At 47.6% G+C, this 21177-nt stretch overlaps 1 protein-coding gene across 1 annotated transcript in view; it reads left to right on the top strand.

The window, feature by feature from the left end:
* Positions 1-21177, top strand: part of STAB2 (stabilin 2) — an 87710-nt gene that overhangs the window by 64246 nt on the left and 2287 nt on the right. Inside the window, exons 47-68 of the mRNA XM_075051679.1 lie at positions 395-478; positions 580-726; positions 1129-1254; positions 1596-1655; positions 2196-2372; positions 2455-2544; positions 3365-3511; positions 4754-4810; positions 5270-5393; positions 6347-6496; positions 8097-8201; positions 8582-8689; positions 9364-9557; positions 10600-10741; positions 11092-11225; positions 12376-12541; positions 13307-13413; positions 14052-14171; positions 14947-15105; positions 17143-17250; positions 19617-19745; positions 20668-20784. Of these exons, the coding sequence (XP_074907780.1) occupies positions 395-478; positions 580-726; positions 1129-1254; positions 1596-1655; positions 2196-2372; positions 2455-2544; positions 3365-3511; positions 4754-4810; positions 5270-5393; positions 6347-6496; positions 8097-8201; positions 8582-8689; positions 9364-9557; positions 10600-10741; positions 11092-11225; positions 12376-12541; positions 13307-13413; positions 14052-14171; positions 14947-15105; positions 17143-17250; positions 19617-19745; positions 20668-20784 (2751 nt within the window). The remainder of the gene's footprint in view (positions 1-394; positions 479-579; positions 727-1128; positions 1255-1595; positions 1656-2195; positions 2373-2454; positions 2545-3364; positions 3512-4753; positions 4811-5269; positions 5394-6346; positions 6497-8096; positions 8202-8581; positions 8690-9363; positions 9558-10599; positions 10742-11091; positions 11226-12375; positions 12542-13306; positions 13414-14051; positions 14172-14946; positions 15106-17142; positions 17251-19616; positions 19746-20667; positions 20785-21177) is intronic.

Here is a 21177-nt window from a genome sequence, read left to right as displayed (position 1 = left end):
CCTCTAACAGTAATTAATCTACTCCTAGGTACAAGCAACCTAAATGCGTGTACAAACACATGCATATATCCACTCTGTACTATATGGAGATGAAAGGGTTTATTCATCTTCCCTTGACCAGGAGGGGATCTCCACCCTCCCTACACTTAGTGTTGGAAGCTTTCCCTCTCCTGTTCATTATTGCAGAGGAAACGGAGACTTGGCGATAAGCCGCAGTCTTCCGTTTGACACCCGTGGGCTGGGAAGGAAAGTCCACACCACGCCAGAGTTTCTCTCCCCCTTGCGTTGCAGGGAAGGGAACCCGACGTGCAGCAGCAGCAGGGCTGTCCCCATGGCTGCGCGATGTTGTGTGCTCTAACGACTCATTCCTGCTTTGTCCTCTTAAATTTGGCAGGCCCTGTCTATCAGAGATATTGCAGGCCCTGGCCCTTTCACCCTGTTTGTACCTCGCACAGACGTACTAAACAGCGACCCACGAGTAAGTAAGGCGGCCAGAAGTTTTTGGGGAGCTGGCCATGAGTTTTTTGGATTCAGATGCCTTGCTCAACTGCTTCTCAACTCCTCCACTTTTTGCTGCAGGTCAAGGACTGGGTTGCCAAAGGTGTGATGGCTCAAGTCCTCCGGTACCACATGGTGGGTTGTGCCAGCCTGCTGTACAGCGACCTGACAAGAGTCACCAACATCACCTCCCTCCATGGGGACCCGATACACATCAGCTACTCACAGGTAACAGAGAATGAAGAGGCAGGAGACAGAATAATAAAACAGTCCACTTTCATTCAGCCTTTTTTTAAAAACCTGAATGGTTCCCTTTCCTCCTCTGATGCACAAAGATAAATAAATAGCATTAAAAGAAGGTTGCCCATTCAGCTGAAGTGTTCAGCACTTATCTGCTATGCTAAGAGTGGAGTTGTACAACCCTTGCTTTGACACCAGTTATTTTATCCTCAGACTCCGGCTTTATGAGCATGACGAGAGTTTGAAAAAGCAAAGGGCAATTTATTAAAACTGAAGCAACTGTTTGCTGCAAAGAAAGGATGGTCTGGGCTCACCATATCAAAGAAATTTGGCATCAGCCTCACCCACCCACAAGGTTCCACAGAAAACATGTTTTTGTTGCCTTTCCAGAACTCACTGGTTTTGAACAACAAAGCTGAAATTATACTCCGTGATGCTGTTGGCACAAATGGCGTGATCCATGTCATAAACCAAATTCTGGTCCCATCACATATCCAGGATTTCCCCCTTAAGAAGGTATGTGCAGCTCATTGCCATTCGCAACCCAGGGGCTTTTCCACAGTTACTGTTAGATATGTAGATCACGTAAGATCACAAAAAAACCCAGCAATACTGAAAAGACCTTATACAAACATCATTTGACACTGCTGAATAAGTTAAACGTTATATTTAAAATTCATTCAGGAATTACAGTTATACCAAGAACAGTATAAGAGGATTTCTGCACGGGGTTTTTACAGTAGCATTGATTTCATAACAAAAAGTAACTTACAGGGTAAAGCAAGCCAATATCTGCTTTTTGAATACCCGTATAACATATTTATTAGATAAGTTACTGAATATGCCTTTCTTCATAGGAAAGCCTTAAAATGGTTGCAGCCAAACACGGATACATCCTGTTCAGCAGTTTGCTAGAGGTAAGGACACAAGGCACAGCAGCAACTGGGCAAAGGTTTTAAACACGTCTCTTAAATACAAGAGCACAGACGTGGCACAAGACATCCCTGGCAGGATGGTGTTCAGTGGAGCCAAAGGGCTCACAACACCGCACACAACCCTGCTCACCACGTGGTCCCTCTCCCGCAGAGGTGGGGGGGATGTCAGGCAGGCGCACAGCCACTTTTCCCCTCCCCATTCAGCTCCGTCCTACCACATACCAAATTACACAGCCAAGGTTTGACCCAAATGTGATTTTCTGAGCCCAAAGTTGGGCCGTCAGCCTGGGTTTCGGTGGACAGCCCTGGGCGATGGAGCAATTCTGAGAATTTGGTCATGTAACTCAACTTGGGCAGCTCAACTCGGGCATCTGTTTTCTTTAAAGTCATGGTGTTTGCAGGCTGGTGACCAGGCAGCCCACAGCCCACTGCATCCCAGTTACACCAGACGTTCACCCCATAGGGTCAACATCATTTTAGATGGACCACTAATCCTCCACCCCAATTTTTGGTACGTTGCAGAAAAACAACCTGCTTGGGCTGATCAACGATCCTATCCACAAACCCGTCACGCTCTTCTGGCCCACAGACGCAGCTATCCGTGGGCTACCGCAGGAGCAGCTGGACTTTCTCTTCAAGAAGGCCAACACGGACAAACTGGTGCAGTACCTCAAATTCCACATTGTCCGTGACGCTGCGGTAAGCCCTTGCTTTTTAGGAGCGTTGCCAAGGCCAAGACATGCGAGCCCGGACACGAGCATCTCCCCTCCTTCCTTCCCAGGTGTTGGCCTACCAGCTACCCCTCTCCACCTCGCTGAAAACCCTGCAGGGCTCCAACCTCAGCATCAGCTGCGGGGATAACAGGGAGATTGTAAGTGTTCGCCCCGCTGGCACCTTTACCCCTTGCCCCTGCTGCAGGATCTGCTCACGCAGACCCCGCCGTGCCCGCGCGCAGCCCCCAGAAAGGGTCGGTGGCATCAAAACCCAGTTGGTCTTCCCCAGTCCGTGCCAACGGCCACAAAACCAGGGCAGCCGCTCCAACGGATTCAGCAGGCTAGATGCTTTGTCAGACTCTTTGGAACTGTCATTTTCTCTGTTGTAAGATGCTATTTGTTCAAAACAGCTCTCCGTTGCCTCAAAACTGAGATACTAGCACATTTTAATTTCTCCTACAATGAAATACACAATGGAAAACTATTAAGATGAACCTGGCTTTGGCAGAAGCCCCACGAATGTAGCGTCTGCAGGCAGACTCTGGTTTGTAAGCCCTTACAAGCTAAGATTGCAGGCATGCACACAGCCTGTTAAGCCAGAACAACGACACATTTTTCTTTGCCAATGTATCCTATTATACCTGGTGAGCATCTGCCCCTCAAAACATGACTAAGACTAAATGTGCATAAGGTAAACATAGGGCTGGCATACTCTGTCCCCTTCAGGAAAGGAAAAAGATCTGCTCATCTGTGAGGTTATAGCATTCAGCTATAGGAAAAGAGGTCCCCAAATTGGTTTCAAGCCCCTACAGCCATCAGCGTTACCTCCAGGATAGTTTAACACACCATCTTGCACCAAGAGCATTCCTACAGGGGAAGGATTATCCCTAACTCCCATTCAGGCCCTGGATTCAGCCTGGATTCAAGGAAGACTGGCTCCTGACTTATCACCCCCCCCCTCCCCATCCCCTCTCTCAGGGTGCCCTTTTCCTGAACGACCGCCAGTGCAGGATAGTGCAGCGGCAGCTGGAGTTCGACGGGGGCATCGCCTACGGCATTGACTGCCTGCTGACAGACCCCAGCCTGGGGGGACGCTGCGACAGCTTCTTCACCGTGGATTTCATGGTCAGTCCCCTTTTTTTGGTCCCCCCCACCCTGGCAAAGACACGGCCCAAGGGCCAAACCCCATCCTCACAGGGAGCGGGGCAACACTCGCCGCAGCTTTGGCACTACTGAGATTAAGTGCCGCCGCTTCAGGCTGGTTCCGTCTGTCACCTGGGTTAGAGCCAAGGTTTAGAAGCGCAGCACAACACCCAAACGATACACGACAGAAATCCTGCATCCACGCTAAGCAACACACGGGACAAGCGGTTTCGGTGAAGACCAGCTTAGCGAGCCCTGCCCTGTTTTCCATAAGGACAGTACCTTACAAACGCAAGCATAAACTTGAGCAAGGACAGATCTTCCTATCATGCTTTTAAATTAATATAAATTCACACTGGTTTGGTCATAAAGATCGCATTTACAAAGTTCCCAATTACAAAGGAACAGCATTGCTGTCCCAGCTGCACAGGGTATTAAGGACACAAGACAGAGAACTGCCTAGTCTGTTGGGCAGGCTCTCAGTCTCCTACATTTCTTGCTTTCACAGAAATATCCTTTAACACACCTGAACAGGCACCATTAGCGTGGAGGAAGTTTCCTCTGTGATCTTTGATGGGTCCCACAAACAGGAAGTTTTGAAACCCATTTTGAAATGGTTTCAAGAGTAAATTTACTTCAGTTTCATTAGAATGTATGAAAAAATTACCAAAAAGTAAAAAAAATTCTCATGTAATCAGTCTTAAAAAAAAAAACTTATTGGAATTTATATTTCAACTATAAAACCAACACTTGTGTGTATCCCATCTGCTCAAGTTACCTTTTGTTTCATGATTTTGTTAAATGAAACTGAATAGATATAATTTCCTCAGATCTAGTCAGCGCTTCCTGAAAAGTAACCATTTACCTCTACTCCAAATTTGACATCCAGATCTGATGCAGCCCATGTCAATATTTGAAGAATATTCACCATCACTTCCCTGCTTGTTTAAATCCAGAGCAAAGTTTATTCTTCCAGAACTTATATTCTGGTATCAAAACTATTTTCTTGCATTGCATAGCACTAAATTAACACAAATATTTTGTTGTCATTCTCCTCTCTTCTTTCTCCAGAGTTTTTTATATTCTGTTTCAAGTGTAGTAAGCCTACACTCTTCTCTGCTCATGTTTGCTGCTCTCATAAAACAGACTTTCTGCCCATGTCAAATAGCCTTTTGTTGTCATTATTTTAATATACTTTTTTTTCTTCTCCATTTTGTATAACAGGGGCATTGCGTTAGCTGTTTCAGTAATTCAAAATGCCCTCCAGGGACAAAACCAAAGGTAATACCTTAAAATCTTGCATTTAAGCAGCCTAACCTGCTCTTCTCTGTACTTCACACAAGCAAACTCTAATAAGTTGCCTTGAAAAAAAATGAAAAGAGTACTCTCAGCAGTGAAACCACACTGTTAAGCGATGCCATAAAGCCTCAGGGACAAACCTGTCCCTGGGCAAACACCCAGGGGCTGGGGGGGACGACGCTTGCTGGTCTTGCACAGCATCCACTGTAGCGAGTGCTTGGGCTGACTCTGGAGCAGCCCCTCCATTCTTATTAACGGCACTGAGCAAGTCTGGACTCAAAAAGGCATCAGGGACCTCACACCTGCACTCTTCACACACCACGTTCTAATTCGATGTACATCAAGAACGGTGATTTAACAAGGAAAAAAAACCAAACCTCCGCGCAGCACTCATCTTCTGCATTTTCCCCACCTCTCTGCGCTGGCACGTGCGATGCCCAGGACGGGATCCAGCGGTGCACGTACGAGTCCTACGGGCTGCGGCGGGACGGCTGCCGAAGGAACTGCTCCATGGTCATCCACACGGCCAAGTGCTGCAAGGGCTACTTCGGGCCAGACTGCCAAGGTAGGAGCCCCCTCCCCGAGCACCCCCGGAGCGCCCAGCCGGCTGAACTGGGGGACCCGGGGCAGCGGGATGAGGAGACGCCAGCCGCAAGATGGGGGAACTCTGTTGCAAGAGCTGAAGTAAATAGAAAGTAGTATTGCTTTGCCACTCCAGAGAATCTCTTTTTCGCATTTACAAGTTTTACGGCAAGTTTTACACTCCAGGCTAGCAAACTAAGTGAATGCTATAAAGACTGCCCTGCCGTAACCGACCCTAGCGAGAATTAATTAGTCACCAGCTGAAAGTCCTTTAGACACAAGGCCAGACCTCAGGTTTGTAGCCAGAGACACAGCATATAATTCCTCAGCCACCTGCAAGCAGGCCCACCACTGGTGCAAGCTCAGAAATTGTAACTTTAACCAGGTGTGAGACACTTTGGGAGGCTTTCTCTCCAGCTGTTTGTTAGCACCCACTAACGAACTGCGTGCTCCTTCACCCCCCAGCCCCGCAGGGGAATGGTACCGAGGCTCTCACCGGGGCACGTAGGCATCCAGATTTCACAGACTGACATATGCAGGTCCCATGCAATTTTGGCCAGCCTGGCCTGAGCTGCCCTTTGGGCTCACCCCAGCAGCCCCCAGGCACGTGGAGGTGCACAAGCAAGGCTGGATTTGGGCAGGGGCTGGGCAGCGCCATTCACCGATGGGTCGGGATGAGCGAGCAGTGGGGTAACAGCACCCAGACGCAGGGCTGGAAGGGGCCGTGACGCCCTTCTGACAGGAGTTGTAAAGTATGTCAGGGAATTCAGAGCAGCAGTTCCAAGCGTCACAGCTGCTTTTACACACCCCAACAGAGATGCATTTACAGGCCTTTCCCTGTTCAAGGATTTTTTTACAGAACAATAAAGAACAGTGTCAATGAATAAGCATGCACTTGAGCTAAACAGACACTTTTTTTTTTTTAAACTCTTCCAGCTTGTCCAGGGGGCCCAGAGACCCCATGCAATAACCACGGCTCCTGCGACGACGGGTACGACGGGACAGGAGAGTGCCGCTGCGACAGTGGCTTCAACGGGACGTCGTGCGAGCTGTGCTTGCCAGGCAGATACAGCTCCAGCTGCAGGCGTACGTTTACGTTTCCTTTCCATGCTGTTGCCCGTGTCGTACTTAAACCGCTTTGTCAGTGATGGGTTAAGTAAACCAAGAAATGCTTCCCCCTTTCAACACCATTTTTCCCCAGTGCCTCCTCGCACAGAGGGATGGCACAAGGTCTCAGAAGGGAGGAGGAGAAGGTGGGGAGGTAGCAGAGACTTACTTAGCTTTCTCTGCAAGGCTCCTCCTATTCTCATATGGCACATAAGTAACAGGGAATGGAGGCAGAGCCTCCATCAACAAGTGTTTTCAGCTACAGCACAGCCTTCTCCCCTATCCCCATAAAGGGCAAGACAGGATTTTAGCAATGTGGTTCCTCAAGGACTGCAGGACACCAAGGCCACACGCTATTTTTGTGGAAGAGAAGAAAAAAAAACACTGAAGAAGGCAGTTTGTAAAGAGGAAAGGCAGCCAAGAAACTGCTCACATAATCCTTTTTGCTGTGGTTTTAAATGTGAACTAGGTGGAACCAGGATCAGTATCACCCTTCAAACTTAAATGTTTTCTCAACATAAAGCCATCAGGTGGGAAGCTACACTAATCTTTCTCCTAACTATGTGCACCTGTAGTGCTCATCATGCACATACAGTGGGGTTTATAAGCTAGATATCCTTAGGGTAGAGGCAAGACACTAGGGTTGGATACCAATATTCAAGAGTATGCTTACCTGTAATTTATCAGTTTTATAGCACAACATAGCATCAACTGTGTGAGCTAGTAGCCTGATGCAGATTGTGGTGTCTAACAGAAAAAAAAAGTTTCCTAGCCCCTTCTCTTCAATGCATATTTATGTCAGCCAAAAATTAGATAACTAGAGGGTGAAACTCCTTTTCAGGAGGACCAGCTCTTCACAGAATCAGTTTCCCCAATCCCACATCATTGTTGTCTTTAAACAACAATATTTCAGGAAGAGAGATAAGGCAAGAAAGGATGCTACTTCATTGCATTACAAATCAGAAAGTCACCAATAATTCCTTAAAAAGGACTCAGCATCTAAGTTATTGCAGGGCCCAAAGAGTGAGGGGAAAAAACCATCACCTATAGATTAAATCAGTCCCTCATGCTTCAGTTTCACAGCTGCTGCACATTAGGACAGGATCAGGCTGGGTCTTCAGCTCAGCCATTAACTCCTTCCTGCCACAGTCCTTTGTGAAGTTTGCTGCTCTACCACGATGCAGATCAACCCTCGTTTTCATTTTCAGAGTAACAGTGGATGAATGCCAGTTATAAAATCATAGGATCACAGGATAATTCGGGTTGGAAGGGACCTCAGGAGGTGTCTAGTCCAAGCCCTGGTCCAAGCAGGGTCAGCCCTGAGCTCAAACCAGGCTGTTCAGGGTTTGTCCCGTCAGGGCTTGCAAACGTGCAAGGATGGAAACCGCCCAACCACTCTGGACACTCTGGCCCACTGCTTGACTGGCCTCGTGGTGAAAAACCACAAGGTTAAATTTATCGAAATAGTTGCTAAATAATACTGTGTCTCAACTGACAGTCTAGGTGGTTTCTGTAAGGAAAGATTTTCCCTTTTCCCAAAGGCAGCCCTGTAAGCGATCCTTCTGCGTTCCTTTTGCAGCCTGCGAATGCAAGACCCACGGGCAGTGTGACGAAGGCTACTCAGGAACGGGACGATGTTTCTGCGAAACGGGATGGACTGGCCGGCTGTGTGAAACCAAGCTAGGTCTCTGCCTCTTCTCACCAGGCTCCGCCGCGTGGAGCCGAGGGTTGCTAGCGCTTGCAATTTAACAGAGGATTTGCGTAGAAAAGAGAGAGAAAGGGTTAATAATGTCAGAAGCCCTCACTGGAGGCTAAGGGACTCTGCTCTGGACTCTGAATGTGTCCCTTCACCTCCCTGTCTCCGCTTTTGTGAAATGGGAATATAAGTGTTTACCTCCCCTGTGGAGGGGCTCTGGGTTACCTGAGGGAAGGTATCACCCCCAAAAAAATTCTGGCAGGTTTTCCAGTTAGCAAGACTGGTATGACGGCTTTTCTTTCTGCATGAAACAAGAGCATTGCACTATAAATAGCATCTTCACCCCCGCTGTTCTGCCTTCCCCCCAGCTCTGCAGCCAGCGTGTTCCCCGAGTTGCTCCACCAACGCCGTCTGCACGGAGAACAACACGTGTCAGTGCAAGCCGTTCTACGACGGCGATGGGATCACATGCACCGGTGAGCTCCCTCTCGCACAGCTTGCTACAAGAAAGCAAGTTGTCCCCTCTTGCACAGGCACTTGCATGCAGTTACAGTTCGGTATGAAATGTTGGCTAAAAAACCTAAAAACTTCCACGATGCAGCAAGTGAAACAAATTCAGGATATGTACAGATCAGGTTTTTTCTGAAGCAAGTGGCTGGCTTCGCCAGGCTTTACCGAGCAGGATTATGAGCAAGAGGTGCGCTTCAGTCAGGTTTTGGAGACAGTATGGGTTTTAGCAGTGTTTCACTTAATAGGATTTTCTTTGATGACCTTAGGCAAGGCAGTTCCCCAGTAACATCGCTGCAGAAACAGTCGTTCTTTCTGAGCCAGGTGTCTTGCGTCCTCTGAAGTCACCCTGGCCAGAGCAGAGTCCCCAAAAAAGCAGCTCTCAGACCACCAAAAGGCAAAGCAGAATCTCTGGGGGTGGTGCCATGTCTCTTAAACCGACGATATCCCGACAAGGGCTTCAGAGCCCTAAAGGATAGCCTTTGCACAAGGTCAGGAATGCCTCAGGAAACTCAGGGGTTTTCCCCAAACAAGTGTCCTAGTATTTTTAGCGTGCCTTAAAAACCTGGAGGTGCTTTGTCTCTGTGAAGACCATCCTCTTTAAAAGCAGACTTTACTCACCTGTTTCCTTTTCCCCACGCAGCTGCAGACCTTTGCAAACAAAACAACGGCGGGTGCCACAAGGCAGCCGAATGCACGCAACTCGGGGTGAAAGTCTTCTGTAGCTGCCAGAAAGGATACAAGGGAGATGGCTTTACGTGCCTTCCAGTAAATCCTTGCGCTGACGGGTTCAACGGAGGCTGCCATGAACATGCCGTTTGCACTGTCATAGGACCTGTAAGTTGAATGACTTCAGTCACCAGCAGGGAAGTCTGAGGCATTTCTTCCCGGTGCCCGCGGAAGTATTTTCTCTGGCTGGATCACACTCTGTACCTCTCAAAGTCCCTGTTTTCCAAAACAACCTTTACGTAGCCCCAACCTACTTTCCACATCAGTTTGGTATCCTTTCAGCTGAGGGGTGACAAACAGTTTGACTTCTTTGCTCTAGGGAAAGGGGTAATACAGCAGATGGGATATTTTGCGTGTGTGCTTTTTCTGTCCCCTTCTTAGCTCTCCCTAACTGGCTATCCCTATTTGCAATAGGAGTTTGTTGGATTCAAACTGAATATATTTTGATAGCTAAACCTAGGGACAGCTGGGAGAATAGTGTCACTTGTAGGCTGGCCGGACTTACCTTAAAAAGCTCTGCAGCCACATGATACTAATTCCTTGGCAGTCACAGTCAGTGTTGTTGAGGAAAACTTGTGCCGGTGACTCGATGCAACATTTGTCTGGGTGCTTTCGGGATCGCCTGTCCGTTCCGTTTTGATGGTTTGCCTGATGTGTCTTCCAGGAGCTATCTAGAAAAGCCTTGCCGCTAATCCGTTCCAGCTGCCAACCACCGCAATCCCTGGATGTCACCAGCTCCTGCTTGGTTTATAGTTATCAATTTATTCCTATCAGCAGGCTGATAAATTCCTTTCATGCTCCCATGCCCAGTCATTTAAATATCATTTTGATAGGTCTGCCATCCGTTTTTGTTAAATTACGTGTCATATAATTCCCCAACGCACGTTACAGCTTTGTGGGTGGAATTATGCTTTGGTATTAATTCAGGAAAGCGCCCAAGTGCATGTGTAAATGTTTTGCTTAGAAGAATAAATGTCAGTGTCAGAGTTTGTGGTCTGTTGAATCACAGTTGTTAGTAGCAACTTTCCTGTTTGTCCATTCCTGGCTATATCAAGTGAAATTTTTCCAACAGTTCAGAATGTTGCTTGAAATACCACTTTTATGTCAGCTACGTACTCGGCTTGGCCTTTTTTATTCTCTCTCCGACCAGGACAAACGCAAGTGCGAATGTAAAAATAACTACATCGGCGATGGGCTGAACTGCTCAGTGATGCAGCTTCCCCTCGACCGCTGCTTGCAAGACAACGGGCAGTGCCACCCTGACGCCGACTGTGCCGATCTCCACTTCCAAGGTGAGGATGGCGCACGGTGCACGCCACGGGACGGGGACATCCTCGTCTCTGTGCCACTGCACTGAAGCCAGCGGCCAGGATCCTCCTGCCTGTAAGCTCGCTCAGTCCTCTACCTCTGTCCCCTTGAAACAACGAGGTGATTAAAGTTAGAAAGTGTGCTTACGTACTTTGCGATACCAGATTTATGAAGCAATAGGTGAGGGCACTCCACGTAGGAATGTTACCCCGAAGGGATCAATCTGTCCTAATTACATTTCACAAAATTCACGGGTATTTGTATGGCACAGTTGACTCTGCATCCAGACATGGAAACCCCTTCAGGAAGAGCCGGTTCTTCTCTCGCTTTGCAGATACCACGGTTGGAGTTTTCCACTTACGTTCCCCACAAGGACAGTACAAAATGACTTACGAGAAGGCAAAGGAGGCCTGTGCCAATGAGTCGGCCACCATCGCGACGTACAACCAGCTGCTCTACGCGCAGAAGGTGAGGTAACCTCGCTGCGGGAGAGATCCCCGGAGCCGACCTAGCCGCAGCGTAAATGGGGAGAGAGGAGCAAGGGGGCTGCTCTGTGCTAATAAGCTTCATTTTCCCTCCTTTCCTTCCCCCGTGCCCCAGGGTATGTTTGGCTGGGAGCAGTTTTCAGACTGTTTATTGGTTTCGTGCCTGCTCAGACAGCACTGAAACCAGTTGCCAAGTTCTTGTTTCCAGTGGTACTGGGGTGAGATGGTAGAGTCAGACTTACAGAGTGTTTTCATGTGGGTTTTAATTGTTAGCACTTCTTAAAGAAATGTACACTTCAGAATTATGCTCAGATTAATTTGTTTTTTTAATGTGAGGCTCCAGGAATCTTTTCCCCAAATGCTGTTAAATTAGCAGACCCATTTCCATATTCTCTTCCTTGAGTGTGTTATAGACAACACACAGCTGACATTAGCAGGATGAGCATCACACCTTGGGTTTGCAAAACTTGTTTTAGAGGAGTGGGTCAGACTGGCTGTGCCTTTCTGTCTCCTTCCCATCTGCGGAAGGAAGAGAAACACTCACCGTTTAGAGACACCTTTAGTAAAATGTCAGGCTGGACCACAGCCAGCACGTAAATCTCCTTCTGCTGCCCAAGGAGATTCAGATTGCAGCCAGAGCTGCATGTCCCCTGTGCCCCATAGTCTAAATATTTACCTTGAAGCAGCAAAGTTGGCAAAGGGACTGGCTCCAGCACTCCTGGGGACTATTTTCTACGTTGAGCTGGTTTTTTGAGCCCTTCCCACGCTGACAAAAGGTGGGCTGGCACACAACGGGATTGCACATCCCCTTTGGCTTTCACACCCACCTCTGATCCTGCCCGGCTTTGTGCTCAGGGCAGCTTTTCCCAGGAAAGGCTCCTTTGGTCCATACGGGGAGCCGCTGACTTTCAGAGGGGCCCCCGTCTCCGCAGCCCCTCGGCCCAGAGCTCAGCACAGGGCAGGCTGCAGGATGGACGGATGGACAGAACCCCCTCAGACCCTCCGAAAGAGTGCTGGCAGGTTGGGTGCTGCCTGAGCACCCTGGGGGGATTGTTCATTTCATCCGCAGCACCCCAAGCCCACCACCCAGCAATTCCCCTGGGTTTTTTCCCTTATGGCCGTGCCGGCTGCAGGCGAGGTACCACCTATGCGCTGCCGGCTGGCTAGACGGAGAAAGAGTGGGCTACCCGACCGCCTTCTCCTCCCCAAACTGCGGCTCCGGTTATGTCGGCATCGTGGACTACGGGAGAAGAGTCAACCTGAGCGAAACCTGGGACGTCTTCTGCTACAGGGAGAAAGGTAAGAGGGTCCTTCGCTGCATCCCTTTATGCAAAGGGGAGCAGCAGCCTGTGTAGGGTTCAATTATCTGGAACTTAGTTACTGGGCCTGAAAGTAGCTCATGGTCGCAAGAGCATTCCAGATGCCTTTAGAAGGCCTTGAACAGAATAAACAAGAAGACAGAAAAAGAAAGATCCCAATTAGAAAAACACAGGTGCGTGTTCCACGATAAAGGGAACTTGGCACAAACAACCTCAATTCAGGGGCTTATCTTGGCCAATTGGACTGAGACAAGTTTCGCATGCTCTAGTTAATATAGCCAATTATGTCCTGTGTTTATGCATGTGTACAGAGCGAGTATAACTAACTGTATCTTATGTTTATGCGTGTGAACAGTATTGATATAACCAATCACATTTTATGTTTGTGCGCGTGGACACCAAATGCTTGCATGCAGCAGCCAATCAAAGCTTCTAAGCAACTTAGAGAACTGTATAAGAATGATCAGCTAGGCTCAATAAACTGGCAACTTTAATCATCATATTGGTGTTCTGTTGTTCCGGGCCCCACATGGAATAACCCTAAACCCTACAGCCTGCATTTCGGTCCCTTTGGTCGGCCACAGGCTGCTAGATAACACTGCATGAGACTCTGCCTCTTTTTAACTTCAAAAATATATATATATATAATCTGTTGCCTGCAAGCTGTTTTTCAGGCACAGGGCAGCCTAAAGCCTTCTTGAAAAGGGCATTTGCCCACGCAGCTCTCCGTGTTTGTACCTTCCAGAGGTGGACTGCACCTGCAAGCCAGGCTACGTGGGGGACGGCTTCTCCTGCAGCGGGAACTTGCTGCAAGTGCTGATGTCCTTCCCAACGGTGACAAACTTCTTGTCGGTACGGCCCACGGCTGGCGCGCTGCTCGGTCGGGGGGAGCGGAGCAAAGCGGGCTCCGCCACCGGGTCACATCTCAGGGTTTGCTTTACTAGCACGGCCAATACGGGTAACGACAGCCCACCGGCGAAGCGAGGTGGAGTGGTCTAATTCTGCACCCTCAAAATCAGAACTTAGTTACTCCTTTTTTTAATTGCTTGCTCCAAAGAGGTTTCCGGTTTCTAAAACGTATTTGGAAAGCAAATGCGGCTGCAGCTTTAACTTAAAGGGGATTCGGTGCACAACTGCTCCCGGCTTTTTTGGTGTCACAAGGAGAGCGGTGCTTTTTCACTTTATTGAATTGCTGCTGGGGAAAGGCAAAACATTAAAAGGGTCCTTTTCTTGCCGCTACTCAGCGAGGCATTATAAGTAGCCTCACAGCCAACAAGGGCCTAACTCCTGCCAGTCAGTTGAAGATGTGCTCATCAAACAGCAGCTAAAACGGGGTTTTGAATACAAACTTCTTTTGTAATGTCACTCCAGAGCTGCTTCATGGCTAATAACAGAAAGCTTGTCATTGTTTATACAGTCTCATCTTTTCAGCTCCCCGCACAGGAGCGTACAATTGCTCTTTAGTAAAGCTGGATTTTGTTTCTGCCTAGGACATCATGGCTTACTCCAACAGCTCGAGGAAGGGGAGAGAGTTCCTGCGGTACCTCACCGACCTGTCAGTGCGCGCCACTCTCTTTGCTCCAAACGACAGCGGGTTAAGGGAAAATGAGGTCAAAGGTTTTTTCTTTTTTTCCTTCCTCGTTTTAATACCACTTCTTAAACAGCCATTATAGGTTTCTATATCCCAGTGAAATTTAAGCTCGGGGAAAAAAAAAAAATCTTAGTATGACATGACTTCTGTGTAACCCCACATACTTTAAACTGCGGTTCTGAAAGAAGCAAGTTCATTTCCATTTCTCTTCCACAGTTAGGAGCGCAAGGTTATTGAGCGTTCGAGTCACTACAGAGACTTTTCCATCAGGGACTTTAGTTACCTAGTTATAAAAGAGCCTGCCTGAGATGAAGTCTGTTCTGGCTTATTAACATCAAGCACAGTTATTTGAAGAAAGCAGTGCACAGCTTTGGTATTTCCCACAAATACATTAAAGGCACCTGTTCCTAGCTTCACATCTATGCTTCTCCCTTTTTTCCTTCCTTCCTTCCGTCAAACATCATCTCAAACAATTCACACGGGTTTATGCCCTGCCTTACATCTTCAAGCTGTTTGGATAATCTCCGAGGCTCATCGCTTCAGGTCATCGTACAAAAGCGTAAAATCCTTTGTCCCACCAGAATCGAGGCACTGCCTGCTCAGGCAGCCATCAGAGGCCAGCAGGGACAGAAGATCCCACTGTTCGCATCCAGATTTCCCAGTAGCCTCTACCCCATATTGCACTTGCAATTAATAGCAAGGAGGGAGAAAGGTCACAGGCACTTAGCCTACTTGTAAATCCAGAGGATTAGAGAGATCAGTTAATGTTCCTTGTATTTTGCTCTCATTTGCAGACACTTTCCGGGCGAGACATCGAGTATCATTTATCTAATGCCAGCATAATGTTTTATGAGGACTTGACCAACGGAACCACTCTTCTAACTCGTCTAGGGGAAAAACTCCTCATTACAAACACCAGGGGCCAGGAATATCAAGCCCCCACCACTGAACAGGTACCTTTTTAATAAATCTCCCCTCTCCATGCTTTTTCCCCCCTTATGCTACACCCGGTAATGGGGTGACATGCTGATCCAGAGAGCAATTCAGTAAGGTTATAGTGGGCAGCAACAAAAGCCTGACTTGAGAAGGGGCTTTCCTGCCCAGAGACTGCAGGATAGCAGCTGGCAAACTGCAAATTCACACGTTTGCCCATGGCCAAGCTCTGACCTGCAAAACTCAAAGGAAGCTGTTCAGGTGGCCTGCAGGGATGCCAGGATGGGGATATGGGCTCGATTCAACACTTCTCTCAGCCTGGCAGGATTATGGGAGAGAGCAGTGCAACAGGAGGAGAGATCAGAGCAGCAGCTTATCATTAAAGAAAGGTGTGGGCATTTGTAAAGTTTCTTGGTAACTTTCTGGGAGAGGCAGGAGACACCAGCACAGCCTTGCTCAGAGCAAAAGCAGATAAAACAGTGGTTTGCTTTTTTTATTACTAACTTCAGTGCTTTTTAAATGCAAAAATTGATATCCTTTTTTGCAAATCGAAAGTATATTTGCAAATGGAAAGTTGACATTTTAGAGAACACATCCTTTGAAAGCACACCCAACTTCTCATTTTTTATTAAGAAAACACTCACTGCCCAAGCATTTCAAATTACTTCTGCGACAGAAACCCCTTGAGACCGAGGTTGGGACTCTGCTGTGGGTGAGGCTGTACAGCTGAATAGGAAAATAAGAAACCCCATGCCTGTGGGCTTGCAGTTAAAATGTGCTCTAGAGAATGGTGCTGGACCTGAGGAAAGTTGAGTGCCAACATGCCAACTGGGCGGGGGGGGGAGCAGATTTTCACGGACACCAACAAGAAGGAAATAGGTGCTGCAGGAACAGCTGCACGAATGAGTCATCTGTTGCCTTTGCTCCCTTCCTCCTTCCCCTTTCAGGAGAAACTCCTTTGGCATGAGAATTACCATTTATATTTTTAAAACCACCCCATACTGCAAACCCAGTAACTGCATTAATAAAGTATATCCTTGTGAGAGATCAGGTGCGCTAGCACAAGGCTTACCTGTATCACTCATTAGCATGCCAGGAGCTCTTTTGGATTGCTTTGATCTGATATTTGAGCTAGCAGACATTCTCCTTAAAAAAAAAAATCCTCCTTTCTTCAAAAGCTGCCAAGGGGAGGCTCTGAGGCCATTAACACAAATCTTGCTCCTGCCCTTCAAAGCTGGTTGGAAATCTGTAGCTTTTCTTCCTCCCTGGAGGACCCAGGGACGCCCTCGGATGCGGTACAGCTCGGCGGGGTGCCAGGGTGGGAAGGAGAGACAGCAGCCGCTTCCCACGCGTGCTCTGGCCAAGCACCCACCCGTCCCAGCTCCTGGTTCTGCTCACTTGAGGAGAAACCATTTTGCTAGGATGCGATTTAAAGCGGCATTTGCAATAGGGCAGGCGCCCATGGATCCACCCTCCCAAAACACAGACGCAGGCTGGAGAGGCTCAGGACCAGCCCGAAGCAGTCGAGGACTCCCATTATCAGCAGAGTTTAGAGAAGCGTTGGGGTGGCAACGACTGATCCCATTCCTCTTCCTTCCTAAAAAGCTGCCAAATGGGACCAGCCTCCAGCTCGCAGATGCTAGGCCACCAAATAAACTGCGGGCAGCGGCTCCCCATCAGTGCTGAGCCAGCAAACTCAGAGCAAGTAGCATCCTCAGCGCAGAAAGCAGCTGTAACGGAGGTAGGCTGCAGCCTGCCTGGCACTCAGGAGTAACAACACTCCCATGCAGAACTTGGCAATTGCACAAACATCACAAAAAATTTTATTTTTTTTCTTTAAATAAAGACAAAGAAACATCTGAAGGCAACATGCAGGTAATGCTGATGGCTACTTTATGCACACCCCAGGCTGATGTCCAGGGAGGCAGCACTGTAAGGTCCCATGTGATTTTTCGCTCTGTGTCAGTAACCGAGGTGGGGAAATAGTCTCAAGGTTTATTTCAGTCCCAAAGGGAGGAGGGCTAAAGCTCAGCTCTCGTTGCTCTTTGTCCTGGCAGAGCGAGATCAGATATGTGGATGGAAGTGCTATTGTTGAATGGGATATAATCGCTTCCAATGGGATAATCCACGTCATTTCAGAGCCTTTAAAGGCTCCGCCAGCACATGTAAGTACAAAGTGATTTTTGGGGGGGGGCGGGGGGGGAGATGGCTGTGGCTTACATCATCCCAAACTCACTATTGACATTCATATAATCCCAGTTTCCTTCCCATATATGCAGTTTCTGTTTAAAAGGTTACTTTGAAAGAAAATTGGAAGTTGAGAACAAGGTGCCAGTGAAGCCTATTCCAAATGTTTCTGTCTGAACAAGTTCTTACCACATTTAATTTATATAAATAAAATAAAAGCTCCATTTTATAATGGAGCTTATTTTTGTAGTGGAGGTTTGATAAAGCTCCATTTCAGTTCTTCCAAAAAGATCTTTGAAGTTTCTAAGGAAAATTTTCTACTCTTGGCTTTGCATTCATTCCAATCCAAAACAACAAGGTGTTTTGAAAATAGGTATTTTTTTGTCTGCATGAATCCCTGCAATGGTCCCAGTTATCCAATTATCTCTCCCATTAGAAAGACCAAACCAATGGTACAGGGCCCAGCAGCAGGGAGGCAGGAACATTGTTGTGATTATTTCCCACCAGCAAAGTTTACTGCTTTGTACGAAAGGGAGGAAAAACATTTTGTCCACCTGCATTGCAACTGGGACGTTTCACAAAAGTGGTCCCTGCTGCCCCTGGGAGAGGTGCACAGCGAGCTCCTTTTTTCGCAGTACAGAAAGTTTTCCTTAATGAAGTAAGTGTGCCGAGGCGCAGCGTTAGCGCTCCCCAGCTCTGTTCCACGCAGGGTACTCCGTGCCAGCCCAACACAGGCTCAAGCTGACCTTGCAAGAAGACCCACCATTTACTTAATCTGAAGAACTTCCCTTCAGTCAGGGCAACTCATTCTGATCCTTCTCTCTGTGCGCTGGAGGGGCCTCACTCAACATCGACAGCCCATCCACTCCAGCTTGGATTTTGGAAGCGGTTAACCAGCCCCCTCCTTGCTCCACAGGATTAATCCTACTGATACCCTATTTCTTACCTTCATTTTGTTCTGAGCAACCCTCTCTCCTTTACAAACCAGCCTTCTTGTTCCTAGAAGCTTAGCAATATGCCTGCACAATCATGGTTCACAAAAATCCCTTGCAGCCTACAATCTTCAGAAGTAGGAAATGAAACACTTGGGTAAAAGCGTAAATTACTGCCTGAAAATGATTCAAAATAATAGGCAATTTCTGTCAGTCTACAGCAGCATGATATTACCATCTTTATAATACCTCTCTCATGCTAGAGGGCAATGAAATGTTTTCTAATATTTAGCTGTCCAGCTGCACCATATAAATTACTTTGTTTTCTAAAAAATAAATGAAGAGAACTTATCTATTAAGACGACAATGTGATTATTTTTGCCAGGGTAAGTTTAACAATTAGTTTCCTAAGCAGGAGGCTACAGAGCTAAGGTGTCACATGGAAAAGCAAGAGGAACAGCATAGGAACCTTCTACCCATTTCCAGACCCCTCCTCACCTCCCGGATTGCCAGCAAAGAGCACGGTGCTTTGGGGAGACTGAGTACTCTGGGATCCCTCAAACTTACCATCACCCCAAAACTGCCAGTCACCTTCCTAATATCCATCTATCAGGCCACAGAGCTGCAGAAGGCAGAAGCCAAAGTCTGGACACACTTTTCCCATAAGTACCTACGTACTTATTAAAATATTTATAAAATATTATATAGTTACTTGGATTGGCACTTTACCCGCTTGACTGAAGAATGAATTCAGGTGAAAGGCATTGCACGTGTTGGGGCAAAACAACCTGCAGAAGGCAGGCGCTGGGCCGCTGACGGAGCCCAGCCCCGCACACCCTCCGCGCAGGCTGGCAGCCCCTCCAACCCGCGATGGGGTGGCCCTCGGCTCCGATGCGGTTTGGTTTGAGGATGGTATGCCGGCCGAGAGCTGGCAATAACCAACACCTCCCCGGTGCACAAAGCAGTGGGGAAGAAGCTTGAACCCATGCAGAGCCCTGTAGGGTTTGTAGCACAGGTTTCCTAAGCTGCTTAAGGGAATTTGGTACCCATTTCTCCTCCTTGGGCCGGTAGGGTTTCAGCCTCATCATAGCCGCTATTGCTACTTTGAAAAACCTGGCCAGAAAAGATCACTTTGGCATGCTCTGTAACTTCAAAACCATAAACAAGATGAAGCTGTACTAGAGGCAATGTCCAGTACCGTCCCCCCCCCCCCCCCAAAAAAAAAATATCTATCTTGTAATTACTATCGAAAGGCCGTATTTGACTGTCTTTAGGGAACACGCACCAGGAAACTTGAGCACAAAAGCAGTTCAGGACTAGGGGCATATCTCAAAGGGACACTGCGTGTGCTCGGGTGCTGGAAGGTGACCAGTGCCCACCCATAGCTCACTCACCCTCTCTCTTGCTTCCAGGCTCCTCTCCACGCCAGTACCGGAACAGGAATATTCTTTGGCATCTGCCTGGTTACTGGAATTGTGGCTTTTATTGGATATTCTTACCTCAGGTTCAGGAAGAGAAACACAAGCTTCCAGCACTTCAAGGTAGGCAGCAGACAGGAACGCGAAGCGGGGGGGGCACCAGACCTCTCCCTCCAGGGTGCCCGACGGGCTCCTGCTCTCACAGACACTTCCAACACCAAGGACTGGCCAAAATCTTATTTAACTACAGAGCACAGTGCAGAAGCCTTTGCCTCCCCAGAATGATCACCTTAGGGAAGCAGGTAATTACAACTACTGAAAGGGGACCTGTTCTCTACCCCCTCCTCCGCGGCATTGCTAATAATTTTGCTGCTCCGGAGGTTTGATAGGGAAAAGGCCAGATTCAAAAGACAAGCAAATTGAAATGATTGCAGGATTGAGAAGTGCAAATTTTTACACCGATGCACTTTCACGCTTGCTTTCTCTTAACTAACTTTGCTTGCCTTGCATAGTATCATAATGATGCGAAAGCAGCCAGCAACAGCCAAGCTACTCGGAGATAAGGGATGACAAAAAAAAAGTTACAAAATACAAAAGAATCGATCCAAAAGAAAGACTACCTAGAAGTAACCAGGAATCCCTTCCTATTCTAGCCCCTGCATGTAATGTGAATCATCTTCTAGAAACAAAAAACAGGAGCCATGAGCCAAGGGAAAAACTTGTATTTTTATATAGTTGCAATGAGAGCGCTCAGGACCAACCAGGTACCTTTTACCCCAGGCACAATGTCAGGGCAACACTTCTTCTCCCAATCTTTGCTGAGGCATAAAAAATAATAAGGGAGTGAAAAAAAAGATAGCAGTGTTAAGTGACCTGAGATAATACAACCACCCAGAACACAGTTCATGCCCGGGAGACACTGATTCAGTTGATAAAGCCAGTTCAGTTACAACACTGCACCAGTTGGTAGTGAAGCTTAAGTGCCCCACTTAATGCACTGTAGGAGGAGGATGGATTTTAAGCAGGTTTGTGTGATTTTGTGTAGTCAATAGATGACACTGACGTAACATCACTGGACAAGTCACAGCCTTCTATCACCAACCCCTCATATGAAAGTTCTTCTGCACTGACTCCACCAGAACCTACTTATGATCTTTTCTCAGTAAGTGTTCATTTTGATTTGAGATTGAGACACAACTAAAATAATGGTAAGAGGGAATGACTTCATGGAAGGAAAATGTCTAGTTGGAAAAAGAAAGAAAAATTAATTCAGGAAAATTCAAGTTCCTGGCTTTCCTGCCTCACCACTGCTAGAAATTGGGTAGCCTCACCTGTAACAAAATTGAGATACAGCTGTATACTACAGCCTCAAGCCTACCTTCAAAGACAGCTGAATTAAATCAGACTTCAAATGCTACTGAATGCCAGTGATGTGTCTATACAAACTTAAAAAGCCTTCCAATTTTGTCTTCCCTTCTCCTTGATGCAAAAGCAGCTGAGTGCCATGCCAGCACTCCAAAGAATCTGAAATGCAATGGGAAAGGGGCTGGGAATC

This window comes from Buteo buteo, chromosome 19 (assembly GCF_964188355.1).
Source record: "Buteo buteo chromosome 19, bButBut1.hap1.1, whole genome shotgun sequence".
In the NCBI taxonomy this organism is placed as follows: Eukaryota; Metazoa; Chordata; class Aves; order Accipitriformes; family Accipitridae; genus Buteo; species Buteo buteo.
Note: the sequence above shows the minus strand (reverse complement) of the source record. Positions and strands in the feature narration are given on the sequence as shown.